General features: G+C 37.2%; 3 protein-coding genes across 4 annotated transcripts; 1 reads left to right on the forward strand and 2 right to left on the reverse strand.

Annotated features, from left to right (window-relative positions):
• Positions 1–1,353: 1,353 nt before the first annotated feature.
• LOC145769589 (uncharacterized) lies at positions 1,354–10,714 on the forward strand. Of its 2 annotated transcripts, XM_082581246.1 has the most exons (5): positions 1,354–1,458; positions 1,934–2,086; positions 9,286–9,471; positions 9,776–9,941; positions 10,179–10,714. In XM_082581246.1, the coding sequence occupies exons 3-5, from the start codon at positions 9,469–9,471 to the stop codon at positions 10,346–10,348; spliced, it is 339 nt and encodes a 112-aa protein (XP_082437372.1). In that variant the 5' UTR covers positions 1,354–1,458; positions 1,934–2,086; positions 9,286–9,468; the 3' UTR covers positions 10,349–10,714. The 2 variants fall into 2 exon arrangements, with proteins under 2 accessions (XP_082437372.1, XP_082437371.1); XM_082581245.1 differs by lacking the exon at positions 1,354–1,458 and having other exon boundaries at positions 1,604–2,086.
• On the reverse strand, positions 2,364–5,633 carry LOC145769513 (uncharacterized). The gene is made up of 3 exons (XM_082581162.1): positions 4,800–5,633; positions 4,276–4,406; positions 2,364–3,177 (listed from the first exon to the last, which is right to left on the reverse strand). Exons 1-3 carry the CDS (start codon positions 5,129–5,131, stop codon positions 2,996–2,998), a joined length of 645 nt encoding a protein of 214 aa, XP_082437288.1. The 5' UTR covers positions 5,132–5,633; the 3' UTR covers positions 2,364–2,995.
• LOC145769117 (uncharacterized) lies at positions 10,708–15,253 on the reverse strand. The gene is made up of 5 exons (XM_082580712.1): positions 15,129–15,253; positions 14,855–15,002; positions 14,414–14,545; positions 11,798–11,820; positions 10,708–10,798 (listed from the first exon to the last, which is right to left on the reverse strand). The coding sequence occupies exons 1-5, from the start codon at positions 15,239–15,241 to the stop codon at positions 10,708–10,710; spliced, it is 507 nt and encodes a 168-aa protein (XP_082436838.1). The 5' UTR covers positions 15,242–15,253.
• Between the last annotated feature and the right edge of the window lie 1,605 nt (positions 15,254–16,858).

A 16,858-nucleotide genomic window follows, 5' to 3' on the forward strand; every position in this document is an offset into this window, starting at 1 on the left:
TTGCAGAGATGTACGTATACGCCGCAAATTCTACGCCGCAAACTTGCGGCGTAGACTTTTTGTTTGCGCTAACGCTTGCGGTCACATTTTTTTGGATAGTTTGCGCTTGGATCTACGCCGTAAAGTTTTCGCGGTTTTTTAGTGCATAGCGTCAACGCATACTTTTTAATGTATTTTTTTCTCTACAACACGCCAATACCTTCCAGCGCTGCAGTTGAAAGAATGTTTTCAATGGGCAAAAACATATTGGAACCAAAACACAGCAAAATTTCAGATGAACACTTTCAGATGCTTGTGTTTCTTCGTGGAAATTCAAAATAAAACTTGTTTGTTTCAAGTGGTTTATACCGTGTGAATGTTTGGCACCTAGCAAACAAAATTAGTTTACGCTAGTGTATGCGCTGACGTTGACGCCGCCAACTTTTTTTACAAGTTGCGTTGACGCATACGGCGTATGGTTTTTCGAACGTTTGCGTTTACGCTGACGGCGTCAATATTTTTTGTATGCGCGTACATCACTGCATATTTGTGCAGCCTGTATCCAACTTTTTGTAGGCTATTTTAAATCTATTTCAGATGATTGTTACTATGTCCTAGCTTAGTGAAAATTTTCTGTTTTTTTTCTTAAGATTTTACTTTTAACAAATTCAAATCCTTTCTTTGACACAACTTCAGGGATATCTAAAGAAGGGGATACAAAGGCTTTTATTACGTCTGACAATCGAAGGGCTTTTGTTTAGGCCTATCGTAAATAATCTCTGTTTATCGTAAAATGACAATTGGCACCGATAGTAGTTTAATAAATTTTGTTATGATAACTTGCATTGCGTTATTAGCATCAGGCCTGGATATTCACAGCATGCTCATGGTTGCTTGTTAATTCAACTACCCATATACTTGCTTTACATCTAGCCTACTGCAAAGGCTTTGTTAAAAAAAAACAGCTTACTGGTAACATTTCAACTGTCTTTGTAAACAAGTATTCTTTAAATATGCTCTACGTAACATTTGCTAACTGTCTTCTGTAGCTCATAGTACCAGCTGCACTACAAAACTTTCCATGATTTTAAAAAGAACCACATGTTTAAAGCACTACAAACTACCGCCCTGGTAGTGTCATGAGGACAAGGCAATCGCTGCGAGCCTTCATATCCCCTTCTCTAGATATCCCTGCACAACTTTTTTCAAAAAATTCACATTTTCTAATTGACGTGAAAATTACATTTCGTTGGTCCGCTCTGTTAGCTCATTGTTTACGCGTCCAGCTCAAGATCACTCGGTTTGGCTCTGTTCATTCAAACATTCTGTCATTCCATGGCTCCAAGTTTCTGTTCTGTTCCTGGATGTTCTACCAGGTATAAAAAGGGACACTATGCTTACATTAAGCAAGTGAAAAGTTTAAAGTTTTTGAAGAAAGACACTAATGAATATCAACATCAAGAATTGCTTAATCATTTGGTATTATAATTAATTATATTGAAATTATATATCTTTTCTATCAGATTTCATTGCTATATTCTATATAGCAAGTGTTTTATCCAGTGTACTTTGACTGGTCTGATAAGACTTTGAGGCCTAACCGGTGTCGCTGTTTGCAGTTATGCTTATAAATGTCTTAATTGTCTTAATGACCTTCAAGGTGCATTATAAAAGAATGATATCTTAGAATGAATAAAAGAATGATAGAATAAAAGAACGATAGAAAATTTTTGTCTTAATTATCAGTCTTACTGGACCTGTTAGCTTTTATTGTGGGTTTACTGCCAATATTCAAACTTTTATACATTTGTACAACGCACTGCATAAAGCTTTCTTGTTGACATACACTTTTGGGTGACAATTTTAGTTTCAATATTGTTAAACTGAACTGCAAGAAACCACAGTATCATGTATTGTAGATCATTAATGTCGTGGTATTTATGTATATTTCTAGCTCCAAATACTTTCCAAGAGTATAATGCTGAAGCGAACTATAGCTTGGAATATGAGCATACTCCGAAGAAACGTTCAAGTTGTGCTCCAATGCAAAGTACTACTCCAAGTGGCAACAGGATGATTTCTTGTTCAGAATTTGAGCCTATTTTTAGTACGTATATGAAAGTGATTCATTGATTTGAATTTTTTATGGAGCATACAATGTATGTTGGACTATGCTTCTTACTTTTTTTTGTTACCTTGTGTTAGCCATGATTGCACAATGCACACATACAGTGAATCAGTAAAACGAGTGTGGTTATTTATACAAATTTTAGTTAAAGGGGCAGTAAACCCCAAACCATACTTTTCGATTTTTTTCTTTGTAAGTGCTCTAGAGATGTATAATAAGTGGTTGTCGTTGAAATTTTTCCTTAATTTCATTGCGTTTCCTTTGTAGGGCCGTTTTAGTTAGCCCTTAGTTTCAGAGCGACGCGTGCTCACTGAACCGTGCCATAATCGGACGTGACGTCATAACGGTACAAGCTGCTCGTATGTTCACGCAAGATGCATTTGAAATGCAGAGTAAGAGATCGCTTATGGTGTCGTTTCCAGCAAATGCAATGAACTATTTATGTCGATTTTAAGCAGCTTAGTAGTTGATAAAATGAACACCGAAAGCAACTAGCTTCAGGCAAGCACCATATTAGTTTATAAAGAACTAGGAACATTTTCTCAAGAACTCTGATAGGTATACTTTAGTGTACAAGTACAAAAATCACTCTCTCTATGCACACGGCAAAGCTTTTCTTGAAGCAGACTTTGAATTGTGACTTCTTTTTATTTCAAATCAGGATAATTTAAATCCAACATATTTTCTATGTTCACTTGAAAATTTCGACCTAATAGCCGAAACAACGCATGACGGCAGAGGCACACGGATTGAATGACAAAGGTAACCCCAGATCCACCGAACAAATTGTCTGTAGACAATGTGCCTATAACGTATTTAAAAGCAACTTTTGGTTACATGAATATAATACAACATGATTGCCCACGTTTAGGTATTGCATTTGCTACATCATTTAAGACGGGTTTTGGTTAGAAAACCGTGAAAAATAAGATGCAATTGCATCAGAAACATCTGGATGCAAACGTCTAAGCATAAATGCATGGAAAGAGGTGTGCTTTCCCATTCTTCTCGGTGTTCTGCCAATGTTTCCCTTTCACACAATGCAATCTTCAAAAGGCTCTTGGCATGATCTTTAAAAAAGATAATGCATTTTAAATCAATAAAAATGTATGGTAGTCACAATGTTTGCTGCACACATTTCACTTTACCGCACGGCGCACATGCTTATCCAGTCAACGAAATCAGTCCTTTTTACATTGATTCAACGTTTTGCAAACGTTGAATCAATGTAAAAATGACGAATTTTGCGTCAAATAAATGAATAATAAAATGACAAAATTTGCGTCAAATCCGTCATTTTTACATTGTTTCAACGTCTGCAAAACGTTGAATCAATGTAAAAATGATTGATTTTGCTGACTGGGTAATCACATACTACAACTACACAGTACACATATTATAAAGTAGCAGTTTTAGAATATTGCTAATTTCATAAAATTATGGTGTATAGATAACTTATGGTAAGTGGGGTTTTCTTTGATCGTTTTTAGAGGATAGCCTCATTCCTTATGCTTTGCTTTCGGATAGCTAACCCGAAACCTAGCGGTAGACCTGCTGCTATTCTTGTTGGAATGAATAGCAGTTACAAGTTGTCTATGCATAGTATAAAAGAATTGCAGTTACAAGTTGTCTATGCATAGTATAAAAGAAATGCAGACCAAAATGATGTTTGCACTCACAAGCCAATAAAAACTTATCTTTTATTACATCTATTATAACAAATCCGTAACAAAAATGTTGACCAATAATAGGCCTTCCCATCCCGCCCCGTTAGCTCAGTGGTTACGCGCCCGGCTCAAGTTCGACTCTCGGAGTGTGCGCTTGAGCAACGCACTTTCAGGACTGCTTCCCATTCAGTGGCACCTAGTGAATTCTCCGGCAACAACACTTCAACAATCGAAAAACTTCAACTTTGCTAATCTCGGTAACCAGCCCTGTGTCAAGAGCCTCTACAAGTATGCGAAACTACCAGGAATAACCAATCAAGGCTTAGCCAGTCCGAGGATAAAGATTCAAAACCAACCAAGACACAAGCAGTTTTACAAATGAAACTCATTTTGGCAGCATGATTCTCAAAAGCAGCAAGCAATGTATGATGTATGAGGGGATGACATCATCGCCACCCGTTATTTCATATGTTAGTTTATTATAGAGTTAAAATTTCTTACCTTTTGCCACACTCCTTGGCTTCATGGCATCCTTTTGACAAAAAAACACGAAAATCCGATATGTTGTATTGTGTTGCGGCATAACAAATAACGATTTTTGTTTGGCTTGACCCATCAGAATACCAGGACAACTATGAACACAAAAAGCACATTACAAAACAGCACAATACAACTCAAGATTACAAGACAGTAGGCTAATAAAGAAAACTCACATTTATGTACTGTTACATTACTGTTGCATATCGTGCTAGCCAGTAAATGAAATAAACACCAGTTTGTCAAGGACTTGTTTTTGTTAATATACTTGGTGAGTTATAGATGGGTCATTTTAAAATTACATGTAGCTAGGATAGGAATCGCTATGCCAGCAGGCAGCAACTAAAATGTAATAGGCTTAGCCGGAAGATATTCTAAATTATATGAAAAACAATTTCTCAAGGATGGTACAGTACTCCCCATTCCCCAATTTATGTACGGTACTTTATAACAAACATGTAGTAACATTATTGTTAACTCAAAATTACTTCAAGAACTTGACGTTTCCTGACAGCCGGTCGTATGGATGGATTGGAATTTTGTTGTGGAGTTGTCTCCCCACTGGACCTTGACTCCAAAAGTTGCAGAGTTGTTGAAATGGATTTTTTTGAAAAAAATTGAAGGGCATGCATTGCGGTTTAATGCTGTGTGGCAAGTCCCATGTTAAATTGAAGATTTTGAAAATCTGTTTCCTTGAAATGGAGTCGGCATTATTATGCTGGTCTCTGTTGCTCCTGGCCATACTCTTGTGGTGTTTACAAACTTGTCCCATTTCAATTTTCTTGTATGAAGAACCACCAGATGAACACTGAACAGTCATACACAACACATCGACTTGTCATGATGAGTATAAAACTGTAACAGGTTTAGCTTAATCTATTCAAGTAAGGTATGGCACTGGGAAAGCATGTACCGTATATTGAGGTAGGCATATTAGTTTAGCCTGTCTGATAGGCCTAAAAACATGTCTGATAGTACACAAACATGACTAAAGATGAAAAATAAATAAATTTAAGCCCCTACAACCCTTGACTGTCTAAACCTCTTGTTACTAAATCCCATCAAAACCATTCTGTAGCACTGAAGCAAAATAATCGCATTTGCTTGTTTCCTGCAAACAGTGCAAGGCCTAGTGTAAATGTGTAGTATGGTCTCTAAAATGATGTAATCTAGTATCAAAGCTACAATAAACTAAATCTGAGCTAAAATTTTTACTTGTGATAATCTTATCTACTGCTGCAACGCTTCAAACCTTATCTGCAGCTGCACTCAACACCTTAAACCAGCAAAATGTTTTTGCCAAAGTCTGGTTATGACGTCACGTAAGCAAATATTTTATTTTGACAACAGTTGAGGCGGCGTGTGTTCGAATCACAGACATCTTATTATAACTAGACTGCGCTTCTCGTATTTCGATTGAAGAAATTGAAAAAAGGCGGCGGCCATTGTTAGTGTCTCAAACTCGCGTGAAAGCTGCGCTGTTAACGATAACATTTCTGAGCTGGTTGCGCTTCTGCAGAAAACTAACTTGTTAACTATAATTTAGAACTTTGGTGTAATAGAGGTTTTATTCATCTATGAAATGAATAAAAGCATGTGTTAAATTGTACAGAATTATACATACAGTCTATAATATAAAGCAAAAACACTGCGATGCGAGAGCACGTATACGATACACTGAATGCATCATTTCCAGCAGTTCAGCAGAACTCTTACCGTATTCAATTTGGCGTTACAGCTGAGCTGATGATTAGCCTATTGTAAAAACAGCAACAAACAGTGTATTACATCAAACCTAAGCAAATGATACGCTATATTATAGCGGCTATAACGTAGGCCTATAGCTCAACAAAATCAAAACAAATTAAATATTCACCAATACTGATGTGATGTCGAAAGGAAGTAGTTTATTGGTGTTTGAAAAGTACTGTTTTGTTAAGCGTTTTACGAACCAATTTGCCTTGTATTTGCTTGCAGGTTTCCTTACCAATGTGGTAAAACCTAATTTTTAAATAACATTTGGACACAGTTTTGACTAGCGTAAAAATGTGATTATCGGTAACGGTGCATTCAAACACAAGATCCGTGAGATTAGTAAATATCTTGGAATGGTTTATATTTCCAAGCACAGCTACCGCAATAGCTTCCACAATGCCTGGATGAAGAGGTAATCTCCCAGCTGTGGTAGTTAGTAACCGTTTAATGCATAATTCAGTTTCTTCACAAATATATACAACACTGAAAGAAGGTTTAAAAAGTCCACTTCTATCTTTAAATGATAAGAAGCTGGGTTGAACAGGTAAAGTGTGTGAACTCAGTTCAAAGCGGCACCTTGCACATAACGTTATCTTTGCGCACATTTTGGCAGCATAAATTAACAAATTCTAACAATATGTTTGCGATTGTAGAACAGCAAAGGTGAAATCATATAAAGATTTCGTCATACTAGGTGAATTGCGGAGATATTTATTAGTTGTTATTTCACAGCAACTTGAAACTGAAGCTATTTCTTTAAAAGTTATTGTTGATGAAATCACACGAATTTACGTCATAATGCAACGTTTTGCTACAACGGAGAAAATCGAAAGCCATCAATCTCTATTGAACAGAATCCTGGTAAAAGCTGCGGTTGTGTTGTTGCATAGAAAACTATTTGTTTTGTCAATTATTTGTTCACAACAACTGAGTTTTTTAAGAAACGCAAATATTATAGGAGAATTACATTTTGTAGAAAGTTAAGTTGTGTTCAGTCGTGTTCTCATTGCTTTAAGAATTGGCGCTCCAGTTGTTTCAGGAACGAGGAGGCGACTGATTCTTAACTAATTAATTCATCTACTTCTACTTGTTTTAAAGTATCAGGTTTGGTGGCCGTGCTTAACTACTGTATATTTATCGATTCATATACCGCAATATTAAATCCGTTCATGCACGTCTTAAACCATAATAGTTTTGCCACCTTTTCCTTTTGTTGGTTTTGTTCCTGTATTTCTTTTTCACAATATCATTTGTTTTGCATTCTGACAAGGAAAAATAAATTGAATTGAATTCAAAACAATGAAAATTCATTACGGGTCCCTACAAAAGCATTGGCAAACGCGCGGAATAGGTACACTAATAATGGCTGACGTCTGAACCTGCTTTCTTCAAAAATCGTAAACGAGAGAAGTGACGATGCGCGGTCTAGTTATAATAAGATGTCTATGGTTCGAATAGACCTTTTGCACATTCAAAATCACCAGAGCGTGACGTTTGAGTTACGCGGAGTCTGAGAGTTCAGAATCGCTTGTTTTCTACGGTTTATGAAGGCGTTTCTTGTTATTGCAAGCAAGCGTGAGGTCGCTGGCTGGTTAAAGTAAATTTTTTGTGTTTATGAATTGTTGTATGTTATCGGTACACTTCAGTTCTTGTTCGTTTTAATCATCGTGTTGGCTAACAGACTGGGAAAGGCAATTTAGGACGGCCATTGTGGAGCATGTGCATTTTGACCGGGAATTATGGATCACGTCAGTGGTACCTTGTCTTGCAACATTTTATTTTCATTCTGCATAACATATGCAACAAACCAACCACACTTCATTGGTGATGCCAAGCATAGTCACTGGTATTTTCCTGTCAAAGATATGAAATTGACGAATTTTTTTATGGCCCGCTCTCTACATGAATGCGATGGCGTGCAATACTTCGTGTATTCAAGTTCAACACTTCGTCTTCACTCATTTGAGGCTTACCTAAGAAGGGTGAGATATTCAAATGTAGACCAATACCATGTATGCTAAATCTTTTTCTATAAGAAACCCTTTATCGGCCATAACAGCATCATTGAAGTGCAGTTCATTAGCAGTTATTTTCTGCTTCAAAAAGTGAAAAATCCACTCCTCTGACATATTTCTTTGTCACTTACATTACCAGTGTACAACTGAGATACAAACATAATACCCCATTTCTTGGATCAACTCCCACTAATCTAATGCCTTTGTAGTGTTCGTACTTTTATAGTTCGAGTACGTTTGCGACTGACGGTGAAGTGATCGAGCATGGTGTTTCGAGACGTAGCCTACTTCAGTGCAGTCGATGACGATCATGGTGCTTGTGTAGCCTATTCCTTTTTGAAGTCTGGCTTCATAGCTGCTATGATAACATCACGATGACGGAATATGTTCAAACTAATCAACCTTAAATACATGAGATGCATTCATGAATGAAAAGTACGGTGTAGGCTACAGTACCGTACGAATGCAGAACTAATACCAAACCTTGTGCTTAAGTCTGTATAAAACAAACCCAGGCGAAGCTTCATCAACACCACGAAAAAATCAATCTTCCACCGCTAGTCTATGTAGCCTAGATGCAGTGCTCCTGTATCATTTTGAGATATTTCGAAAGTAGCATCGTCATCAAGTTCTGCATCAACATTTTGATTTGCATGCTTAGCTTTTGAAGCTGTATATAATACAGGAAATTCTTCCTATCTTTGCCTGGGAAGATCGCTTCCAATACAGTAAAGAACTGGTCGAAGGTTAACACTTCTGTAGCCTAAGTTTACAACTTAAAAAGAGTTTTATTTTCTGGAAAATTATACTGAAACAATGATACACGCCTGTAAAGACCAAAAAACAACAGCTCAAGCAAACGTTAAACAATTTATTCGCCTGCAAACCACGCCACTAACCCTATCACACAGCATTGCAAACAGCGGCTAGTCGTTCACGACTCCAACGTCACGCTCCGTTGGTTTGTTATGCAAAAGGTCTATTGCAAAACCAAAACTTTGTTTTAAGATTGCGCGAGAACAAATGGGTACTTTTTCATAAAAACAAGTGCAACGTGTTTTTGAATATCCCCTTTATGTATTTCAACTCTTAATTTGCATTTGAAAATGGGGTTGTCTGCCCCTTTAAGTGTGAAACTCATTGTTGTTTTAGGTGAATCCTATTTATGGCAATGTGTTCTTTACATTAATGTTATTTTTTTCAGCTCGGATATTCAAAGTTCTTGAACAAATTCAAGCACAACAACGGTGCTTAAAAAGACTGATTTCTGAAAAAACAAAGGAAAAAAGGAGTGAAAAATTTCCAATGTTTCAAATTTTGCCAATTAATTCTCAAGAACATTTGTGATATAAAAAGAAAGTTACTGGATGGAAAGTTCCAAACGTCTATGGTGAGTAGTTAATTACACTCACTTGACAAGTTTATTGTTTGCAGAGTCCCAAATTTATTCATTGATCATTCACGTACATTAATAATAAAAGTTTTCATCATCAACAAAGTTGTTTCTCCTGGTTGGATTTTACAGGTTGCTATTTTGATCTATGATGTTTGACACAAGATACTTTTTCACGTGATTGCTAAACTGCCAGCTTTTCGTCATTGTCTATTTCCACATGTCGTTGTAAAAGTGCATTCAGGTAAGGTTAGCGATATAGCATAAGATTTGAGTAACAGCAGAGACTAATTTTTTGCAGGTTACTGATTTTTTGAACTTCAGCGGTAGAAGTTTGCCTGAAACCACAAGGAGAATGCTCAAGGAAACTATGGGCAATGAATTGGCGAAGTTTTATAACTTGAGTGGCAAGGGGCGTCACGGAAAAAAAGGTTTCCAGCAACTGCGATTGTATAAAGTTATTTTTGGTGAGTTGAAAATGGTAGCTTATTTGTCATCACGTTTCTGAGTAATTATTACTAAAATTATCTACTAAATATTGTAGCATAAGCTGAGAATCAAGTTTTTCAATTTAACATTTATTATTAATTTTTTGAATATGGCATTTAAACGTTTTGTTTGCTGCAGTGGCACAGCTTTTAACGTACCCTCTTTTATAAGGAACAATCAATCTTTTTCTAATGTAAAAAGTTTACATTTTACAGCTGCCATTAGAGAAGTATATTCCGAGGCAAGGGAAACAGACTTTCGTGCAGGTGTGGTGCATTGGCTCGATGAAGCAAAGGACAGGGATGGTGGTCGGAAAATGCGACAAGCTGACGATTCAATAAAGTTGTTAAGAAATCGTAATCTGCGTTTCATCGATTTGAAATGACTTGCGTTTATTTCTTAAAGTCAAACAGAAAGTGAAAACAACGTAAAGTGTTGACTTTCTGAAATATCTGTTTGTTACACGTTCAATAGACCTCAAACTCGTGCTCAGGTTTGGTTTGTGTAGGCCTACTTTTAGGAAAAGTGAATTACTTCCAAATCACAATGGGCTCGAAATAAAAAAGTGTCGTGCATTACAGACTATCTTCTCAATTTCGAAAAAAGGAATTTGCTTTTTCACAACTCTACTGTGTGTATTCCTTTATGTCTCCTCATGTTATGTTTATACCATGTTGTTGTGACTGCTAAATGATGGGATGTTCATTTTTATTGTGATTTGTTATATTTTTTGTAATAAACAAATCATTGAATTCGATGGCATTGTTCGTTTGCTTTGTCAGTTATGTTTAATTTCTGTCTGAATGTCGCGTCAACGGATGACAGATCATCTGATCTGAAATAAAATTATGCCCGCTCTGGTTGATAGTGGTGAGCCCGATAAGGCGTGTTCAATTTTGCCCGATCGTGGCTAGATTTTGCCCCGACATTTACGCCCGATCGGGCAAAATTGAACACGTCTGATCGGGCTTACCACTATCAACCAGAGCGGGCATAATTTTATGCCAGATCAAAGCCGGATTAATTTTGCCCGACGATGCCAGATCTGGTAAAGATCATTGCCAGATTAAGTGGCTGTCTGGGTAGGCACGATCCACGTTGAATTACTGTATTTCCGATAAAGCATTCGAGTGGTATCTGATTGATGTATACCGATGTATTAAGACTTAAACTTAAAACTATGTAGCCTAATCAAAGTCATACAAACTATCTCATAACTTTTAATACATGAAATTTACGGGCGGAAGTCGGTATGAGCGGCAAAAGTCTGGGTCACAGACCTTTACGCAGCTCAAAAATAGGCAGTTGTAAAGAGAACCACAACAAACATGTTAAAGTAGATTAACATGTTAAACCATAGATTTTAGACAGACTATATCAACGACAGAGTTGAAGTGTTACCAGTAAAAGTTCCGCTGAAATATTTTACTGTCTGAAGCACGGTCTCAATTATTACCTCCACGTGTATTTCCCAATCTTCATCAGCAAGAAATAGGTTTTTACCAGAAACTGCCATTGCTATTCTTGTATAAGCATGAAGCTTCCGCTCCCAGATGTTTAAAATTGTAAGAAAGTGTCATTTTCTGTTTTGCCAATGGAAAGCCAGTAAGCACCAGTCATGCGTGGCAAGGCAGACGCATGATTTTAACGCCGCTTTGGTTTGTTTCATTAAAATCGCTTTTTTCTTTTTTCGGAGTTTCTCGTCTACGTATGTAAAGTCTATGGTTACACTGATATTTTTTTATTCACTTCTTTAAAATATAGGCTACATCGATAAAACAATGTTATAAGCAGTAGCCTATCCTAAAATTTAGGGATGGTAGATTCTACCTACCTAAAATTGCACAGCCACCAAACCTGGAAGTGAAGTAGAAAAAAGAAAAGTTTTTTTTACAATTAACACTTGCAAGTACGACAAAGGCGTTTTAAACTTATTAACTTAGACAAAAAAAAAACTCGAAAGGCTACAAAAATGTGAAGTCCCGATAGCTCAATTGGTTAGCGCGTCACTTCTGGAACGAAGAAACTTCAAGATCAATAGCGCGCTGGTTGGACTCTCGGGGTGTGCGCTTGAGCAACGCACGTTAAGGACTGCTCTCCATTCAGCGGCATCTAATGGATGGAATAATTCCCTGGCAACAACACTTCAACAATCTGAAACTTCACTCTGTCAATCTCGGTGACCGGGCCTGCGTCAGTGATTCAAAGCCTCTGCAAGTATGCGAAACTGCCAGGATTAAGCTCTGCAAGAAGCTTTCCCAGTCCGAGGATAAAGATTCAATCAATCAATCATTTAGTTAAGTTTGGTTTTATTTCTAACCATCACAAAAAACAACAATAGCCTACATAGTCTAAGCGTAAAACGTTTTGACCTGGAATAAATTGCGACCTTAACAAACTAGGTATCGTTGGAAAGCTTAACTCCTCTAGATTAAGATTTTCACTCTCCTCCAATCAGAGACCCTTGGCAAAAAAAGTTATGGCCGTTTTTGAAGCAACACCTTGCGCCGCTAGTGGCGAAACTGTATAATTCCTTTTGCACAAGTTTTTAGGCTCATTTTTAACTTTTTTCCCTATGTGTATAAGAAAGAGACAACTCACATATGATAAAATATTATTTATATTTAAATGACGTCACTCTGACGTCATCAAATTAAAATTGCTTACCTATTACTCTCAGCCCATTGATAATTGCAGATCCAATACATTTGTTCTAAAAAATCGTTTTTAGACATAACGGAGCTTCATATAATGATTCAAGGGGGCATTTTGACCCCAGGTCCGGTTTAATGACAAAACTAAACGCTACAAGTGGCTAGAGTATATTATGGGCATTATACAAAAAATGCGAAAATTTTTAAAACTTTGCTTCAATGATTATGCCGTGGAGTGTTTTTGTTTTATTATCTTTATCCTGCATTGCGGGAAAGCGGACTTGAGCGCTATGCATCGGTGTACGCCTTCCGACGTACACCTGACCCACGCTGCAGCCGACGGCAAGGTCTGTTTCCGGTTGTCTACTCTACTTATGACTTAAATTTGGTACTACCCATTACTCGAAATCGATCACTGGGTAGAGGCAATTATCGTAAAGTTTCTTGCAAAGAGAAACAACAGCAAGTGCGGGTGGCTGGAGTCGAACATGCAGGCTCTCGACTGCGAGCCCAACGCGCTAACCACTCGGCCACTGCTGCCAGTGCCCAAGGCGTGTAACTATTGTTCTTGTCGACGGTGAAAATTCGACTCACACTGCTAGTGGATATGCCATGTCTGAGGAGTACAGCTCAACTATCCAGTGGAATCTTTCCGGTAGCTCAAATTTGGGCAATAGGCTACACAAATAATAATATTTATTTGCATCAGACAAAGCTGTCAATATACAAAACAAAGAAATAATACACAAACTGCAAATGCACAAATAACGAACAACAACAACGAAATAATACACAAACTGCAAATGCACAAAATCTCACTAAATAAGCTATCTAATGTTACAAGTTTACAGACAATGGTACGGTAGTGTTGCAAGTTAGAAGAACTGAAAGTATTCAGAACGATAAAAACAATCAGATGACATGGCAGCCATCAAAACTAGATATCAGCATACATAGAATTATTATAATGAAGACGATAATTTGATATACGATGGCAATCGGACCTCATCAGGGAGGCAACAATAGAGTTTGTTTGTTTGTTTATCTTTATTCTGCATTGCGGGAAAGCGGACTTGAGCGCTATGCATCGGTGTACGCCTTCCGACATACACCTGACCCACGCTGCAGCCGACGGCAATGTTTGTTTCCGGTTGTCTACTCTACTTATGACTTAAATTTGGTACTACCCATTACTCGAAATCGATCACTGGGTAGAGGCAATGATCGTAAAGTTTCTTGCCCAGAGAAACAATGGCAAGTGCGGGTGGCTGGAGTCGAACATGCAGGCTCTCGAATGCGAGCCCAACGCGCTAACCACTCGGATACTTCGTATCTTCCAACAAAAGAAAAAACATATTTCCGAAGTAATGCATGAAATGTTATAATGTTGCACAAGACTTGATGTTCACGTACGCTATAATGTTTAGGCAAATTGTGTATAATTCTAAATGCATTATTGAAGGCAACACGCAGGCGATTAATGTTACGTTGATGATAATTTTCCCACAGATGACATGCATACATTGGAGTACAATATGAACGGAATAGAACGTTTTTAATATCACTGGAGCACTTGTAAAATTTTGATTTTAATTTGTTGGCAGAACAGATAATTTATTGAAACATGATCAAACCGTCGCAATCCTCAGGGCAGTCTTCTTGTACACAACTGAGATTGCAACAAGTTTCCCCACGACACTCTCCACATGCTGTACGCACTTTAAGCCATGTTTTCTGCAGCTGCAAGACATTGTACCACATTGATTTTTTGTTCCTTTTTTGCATTTGCATCGTACAACGTTCAATAGCCATTCTGGTGCCGGATCTAAATTGGCCTTTATTGGCATAACTGCACCTGCTGCGTCAGTTTTCCATCCCCATTGTGCGAGATCCAAGATTTCAGTGTCAAGATGCTTCCACTGACATACCTGAAGCAACAGTTTTATATCAACTTAGATAAATCAAGTCTTGCTGTCATAAAATTTTTGATTTGTAGTAGCCTACACCACATGTTTATGCTAGTCATATTATAACGCAACTTGTTTTGCTATAACTTGCATCTTTTCCTTACCGCAGTTTAATAGCGCAATTTGCTGTAATATTTTGAAGTTACCGACAATAAACAATTTTTGAAAAATATCTTCAAGTGGTATAATCTATAGAGCAAAGACGCTTTTATACTAAATGATTACGGGTATTGTGTTACAATACCATTAGGCTACGCACTATTATTTCACCTGCAAATGTACTCTGAAGGAATGAAAACGAATTGCAGCTTCGGTGGGTGGCAATCTTTCAGGATGAACAGTGGAAGCTGTTGCAACCATCTGCATGTACTTGACGTACCGTAGTTGGCCAAATGAATCGGCAGGTTTTGCACTAAAGCTTGATGGATCAACAAAATATAGCATTACTATCGGTGAATCTCATTCAGACTGGTAGGCTACTCAGCAACATTTTCATTTCTTCTTATTTAATTAACTGTGCACCAATACAGTCCCAGTAACTAACCTTTTCAATAACAAATCTCTTCCAGCATCAGCTATTTGCTCACGTGTAGAATCTAATCTCCCAAATACATCAGCAGATTGTTGAAATTCTTCCTTCTTCAGGTAATTGAACATCTTTAGCTTTCCTAAGCAACAAGACAGATGACATAATTAATCATTGTCACCAAATAATGTGTGCATACACTCCATGCATTGGCATTCCAAATAAAAGTATTACAATATTAGAATAATATTGAGTGGATTTGGTAATGACTGCCATCTGAATTCTTGCATATCTTTTAAAAGCTGATCAGAAAATGGTAAAAATGTATATACTTTCAGACAAGCATGGTTTAAGCAGTTCAGAAATATATAAAACACTGTAACAAACACTATAGATAAAACACTGAAAGCAAGATTAAAATGTACTGCTACCAAAGCTGATTAATTATATTGGTACCTTGGTGATATATTGCAGAAGTTGTATCACATCCACTCCAAGCATGAGCAAACAGCAAGTAATTTTTGACACACCTCATGCACCTTACAACTACTTTTGCTCTCTTCTTTTTCTTTTAGATATTGATAAAGATGACTGTCACCAATGTTTTGTGCATAGCTGATTAATGTCTTCAGTCCACCTCGTTTCACTTCTTGTAGTTTTGATACATTATGAGATTGGCATTTGATGCATAAACTTTCATTACAAAAAGCTTGATTCTGATTTTCCATTATTCAATTATTTCCATAACATCTGAAAACTAGTCTATCAATTTTAACTGTTTAATAAACTAAGCTATACAACTTAGAAATCATTACCGGTATTTCATAAAAATCTTTAAAGCTGTAAAGAGAGAAAACTAACATCAGACCTGGGAAAAAAATGGCCACACAGAACATTTGCTCTTTCAAACTTAATCTATATCTGAATATGTTATAGCCTTTACAGGTGGTCTCAGAAGTAACAAGAACCATAGCTCCTACTGGTAGGCTGGCCTCCTTATTTAACTGATAGTGTGTGCAATTACCAGAAAACGTATTGTTGCATGGATATCACTAGAAGCTACCAGGTCTCAATAAACACCCTTCCTTTGTCAGTTTGTGTACCAGTGCACTGGTAACAGTGGCCTACTACTACTACCATACTGCATTCATTGGTACAAATACTTCACATCTGCATGCAATGCCATTTAAAATCCAAGATGTTAAATGAAAGAGAACTCAACTAAAAGAACAACAGTAAATTCAAAAATTTAACATAAGCTAGAGATGATAAGACATGCTGCATGTAAAAAACATTTAGACCTGTTTCCTTTAACTTTCATCATAGCCCAGCATACCGTACTGTATATACACTGTTATAGGCCTAGTGCACTCTGTGTAATGTGTATCGCCTGCTGCCCGGAACCCTATCTAACGTTTTGACTTCTGTTGCAAACCAAATTAAATGAATAACCTGACATAACTTACGGTACCGATAATGATGTTCTTGCAAACAGTTCCCAAAACAAATTAAACTACGGTAGGCTTGCCTGGTACGGTACTCAGTTCTGTGATATTTAGGCTAGTACTGCAGCCAGTGCAGAGTGGTAGATCAAGAATCTTTGCTGTCCCAAACCTACTCAGTACTGCCTAGTTACTTACAAACCTCATGGCTATTTTTTTTTTCTTTTTGTGCAACGCTCAGAGTTCAAGATGGATACCACTACATGGCTAATAAGCTGGTCAGTGGTCACCGGAGCAACTTCGACT

This window comes from Aplidium turbinatum, chromosome 4, assembly GCF_918807975.1.
Source record: "Aplidium turbinatum chromosome 4, kaAplTurb1.1, whole genome shotgun sequence".
Lineage (NCBI taxonomy): Eukaryota > Metazoa > Chordata > Ascidiacea > Aplousobranchia > Polyclinidae > Aplidium > Aplidium turbinatum.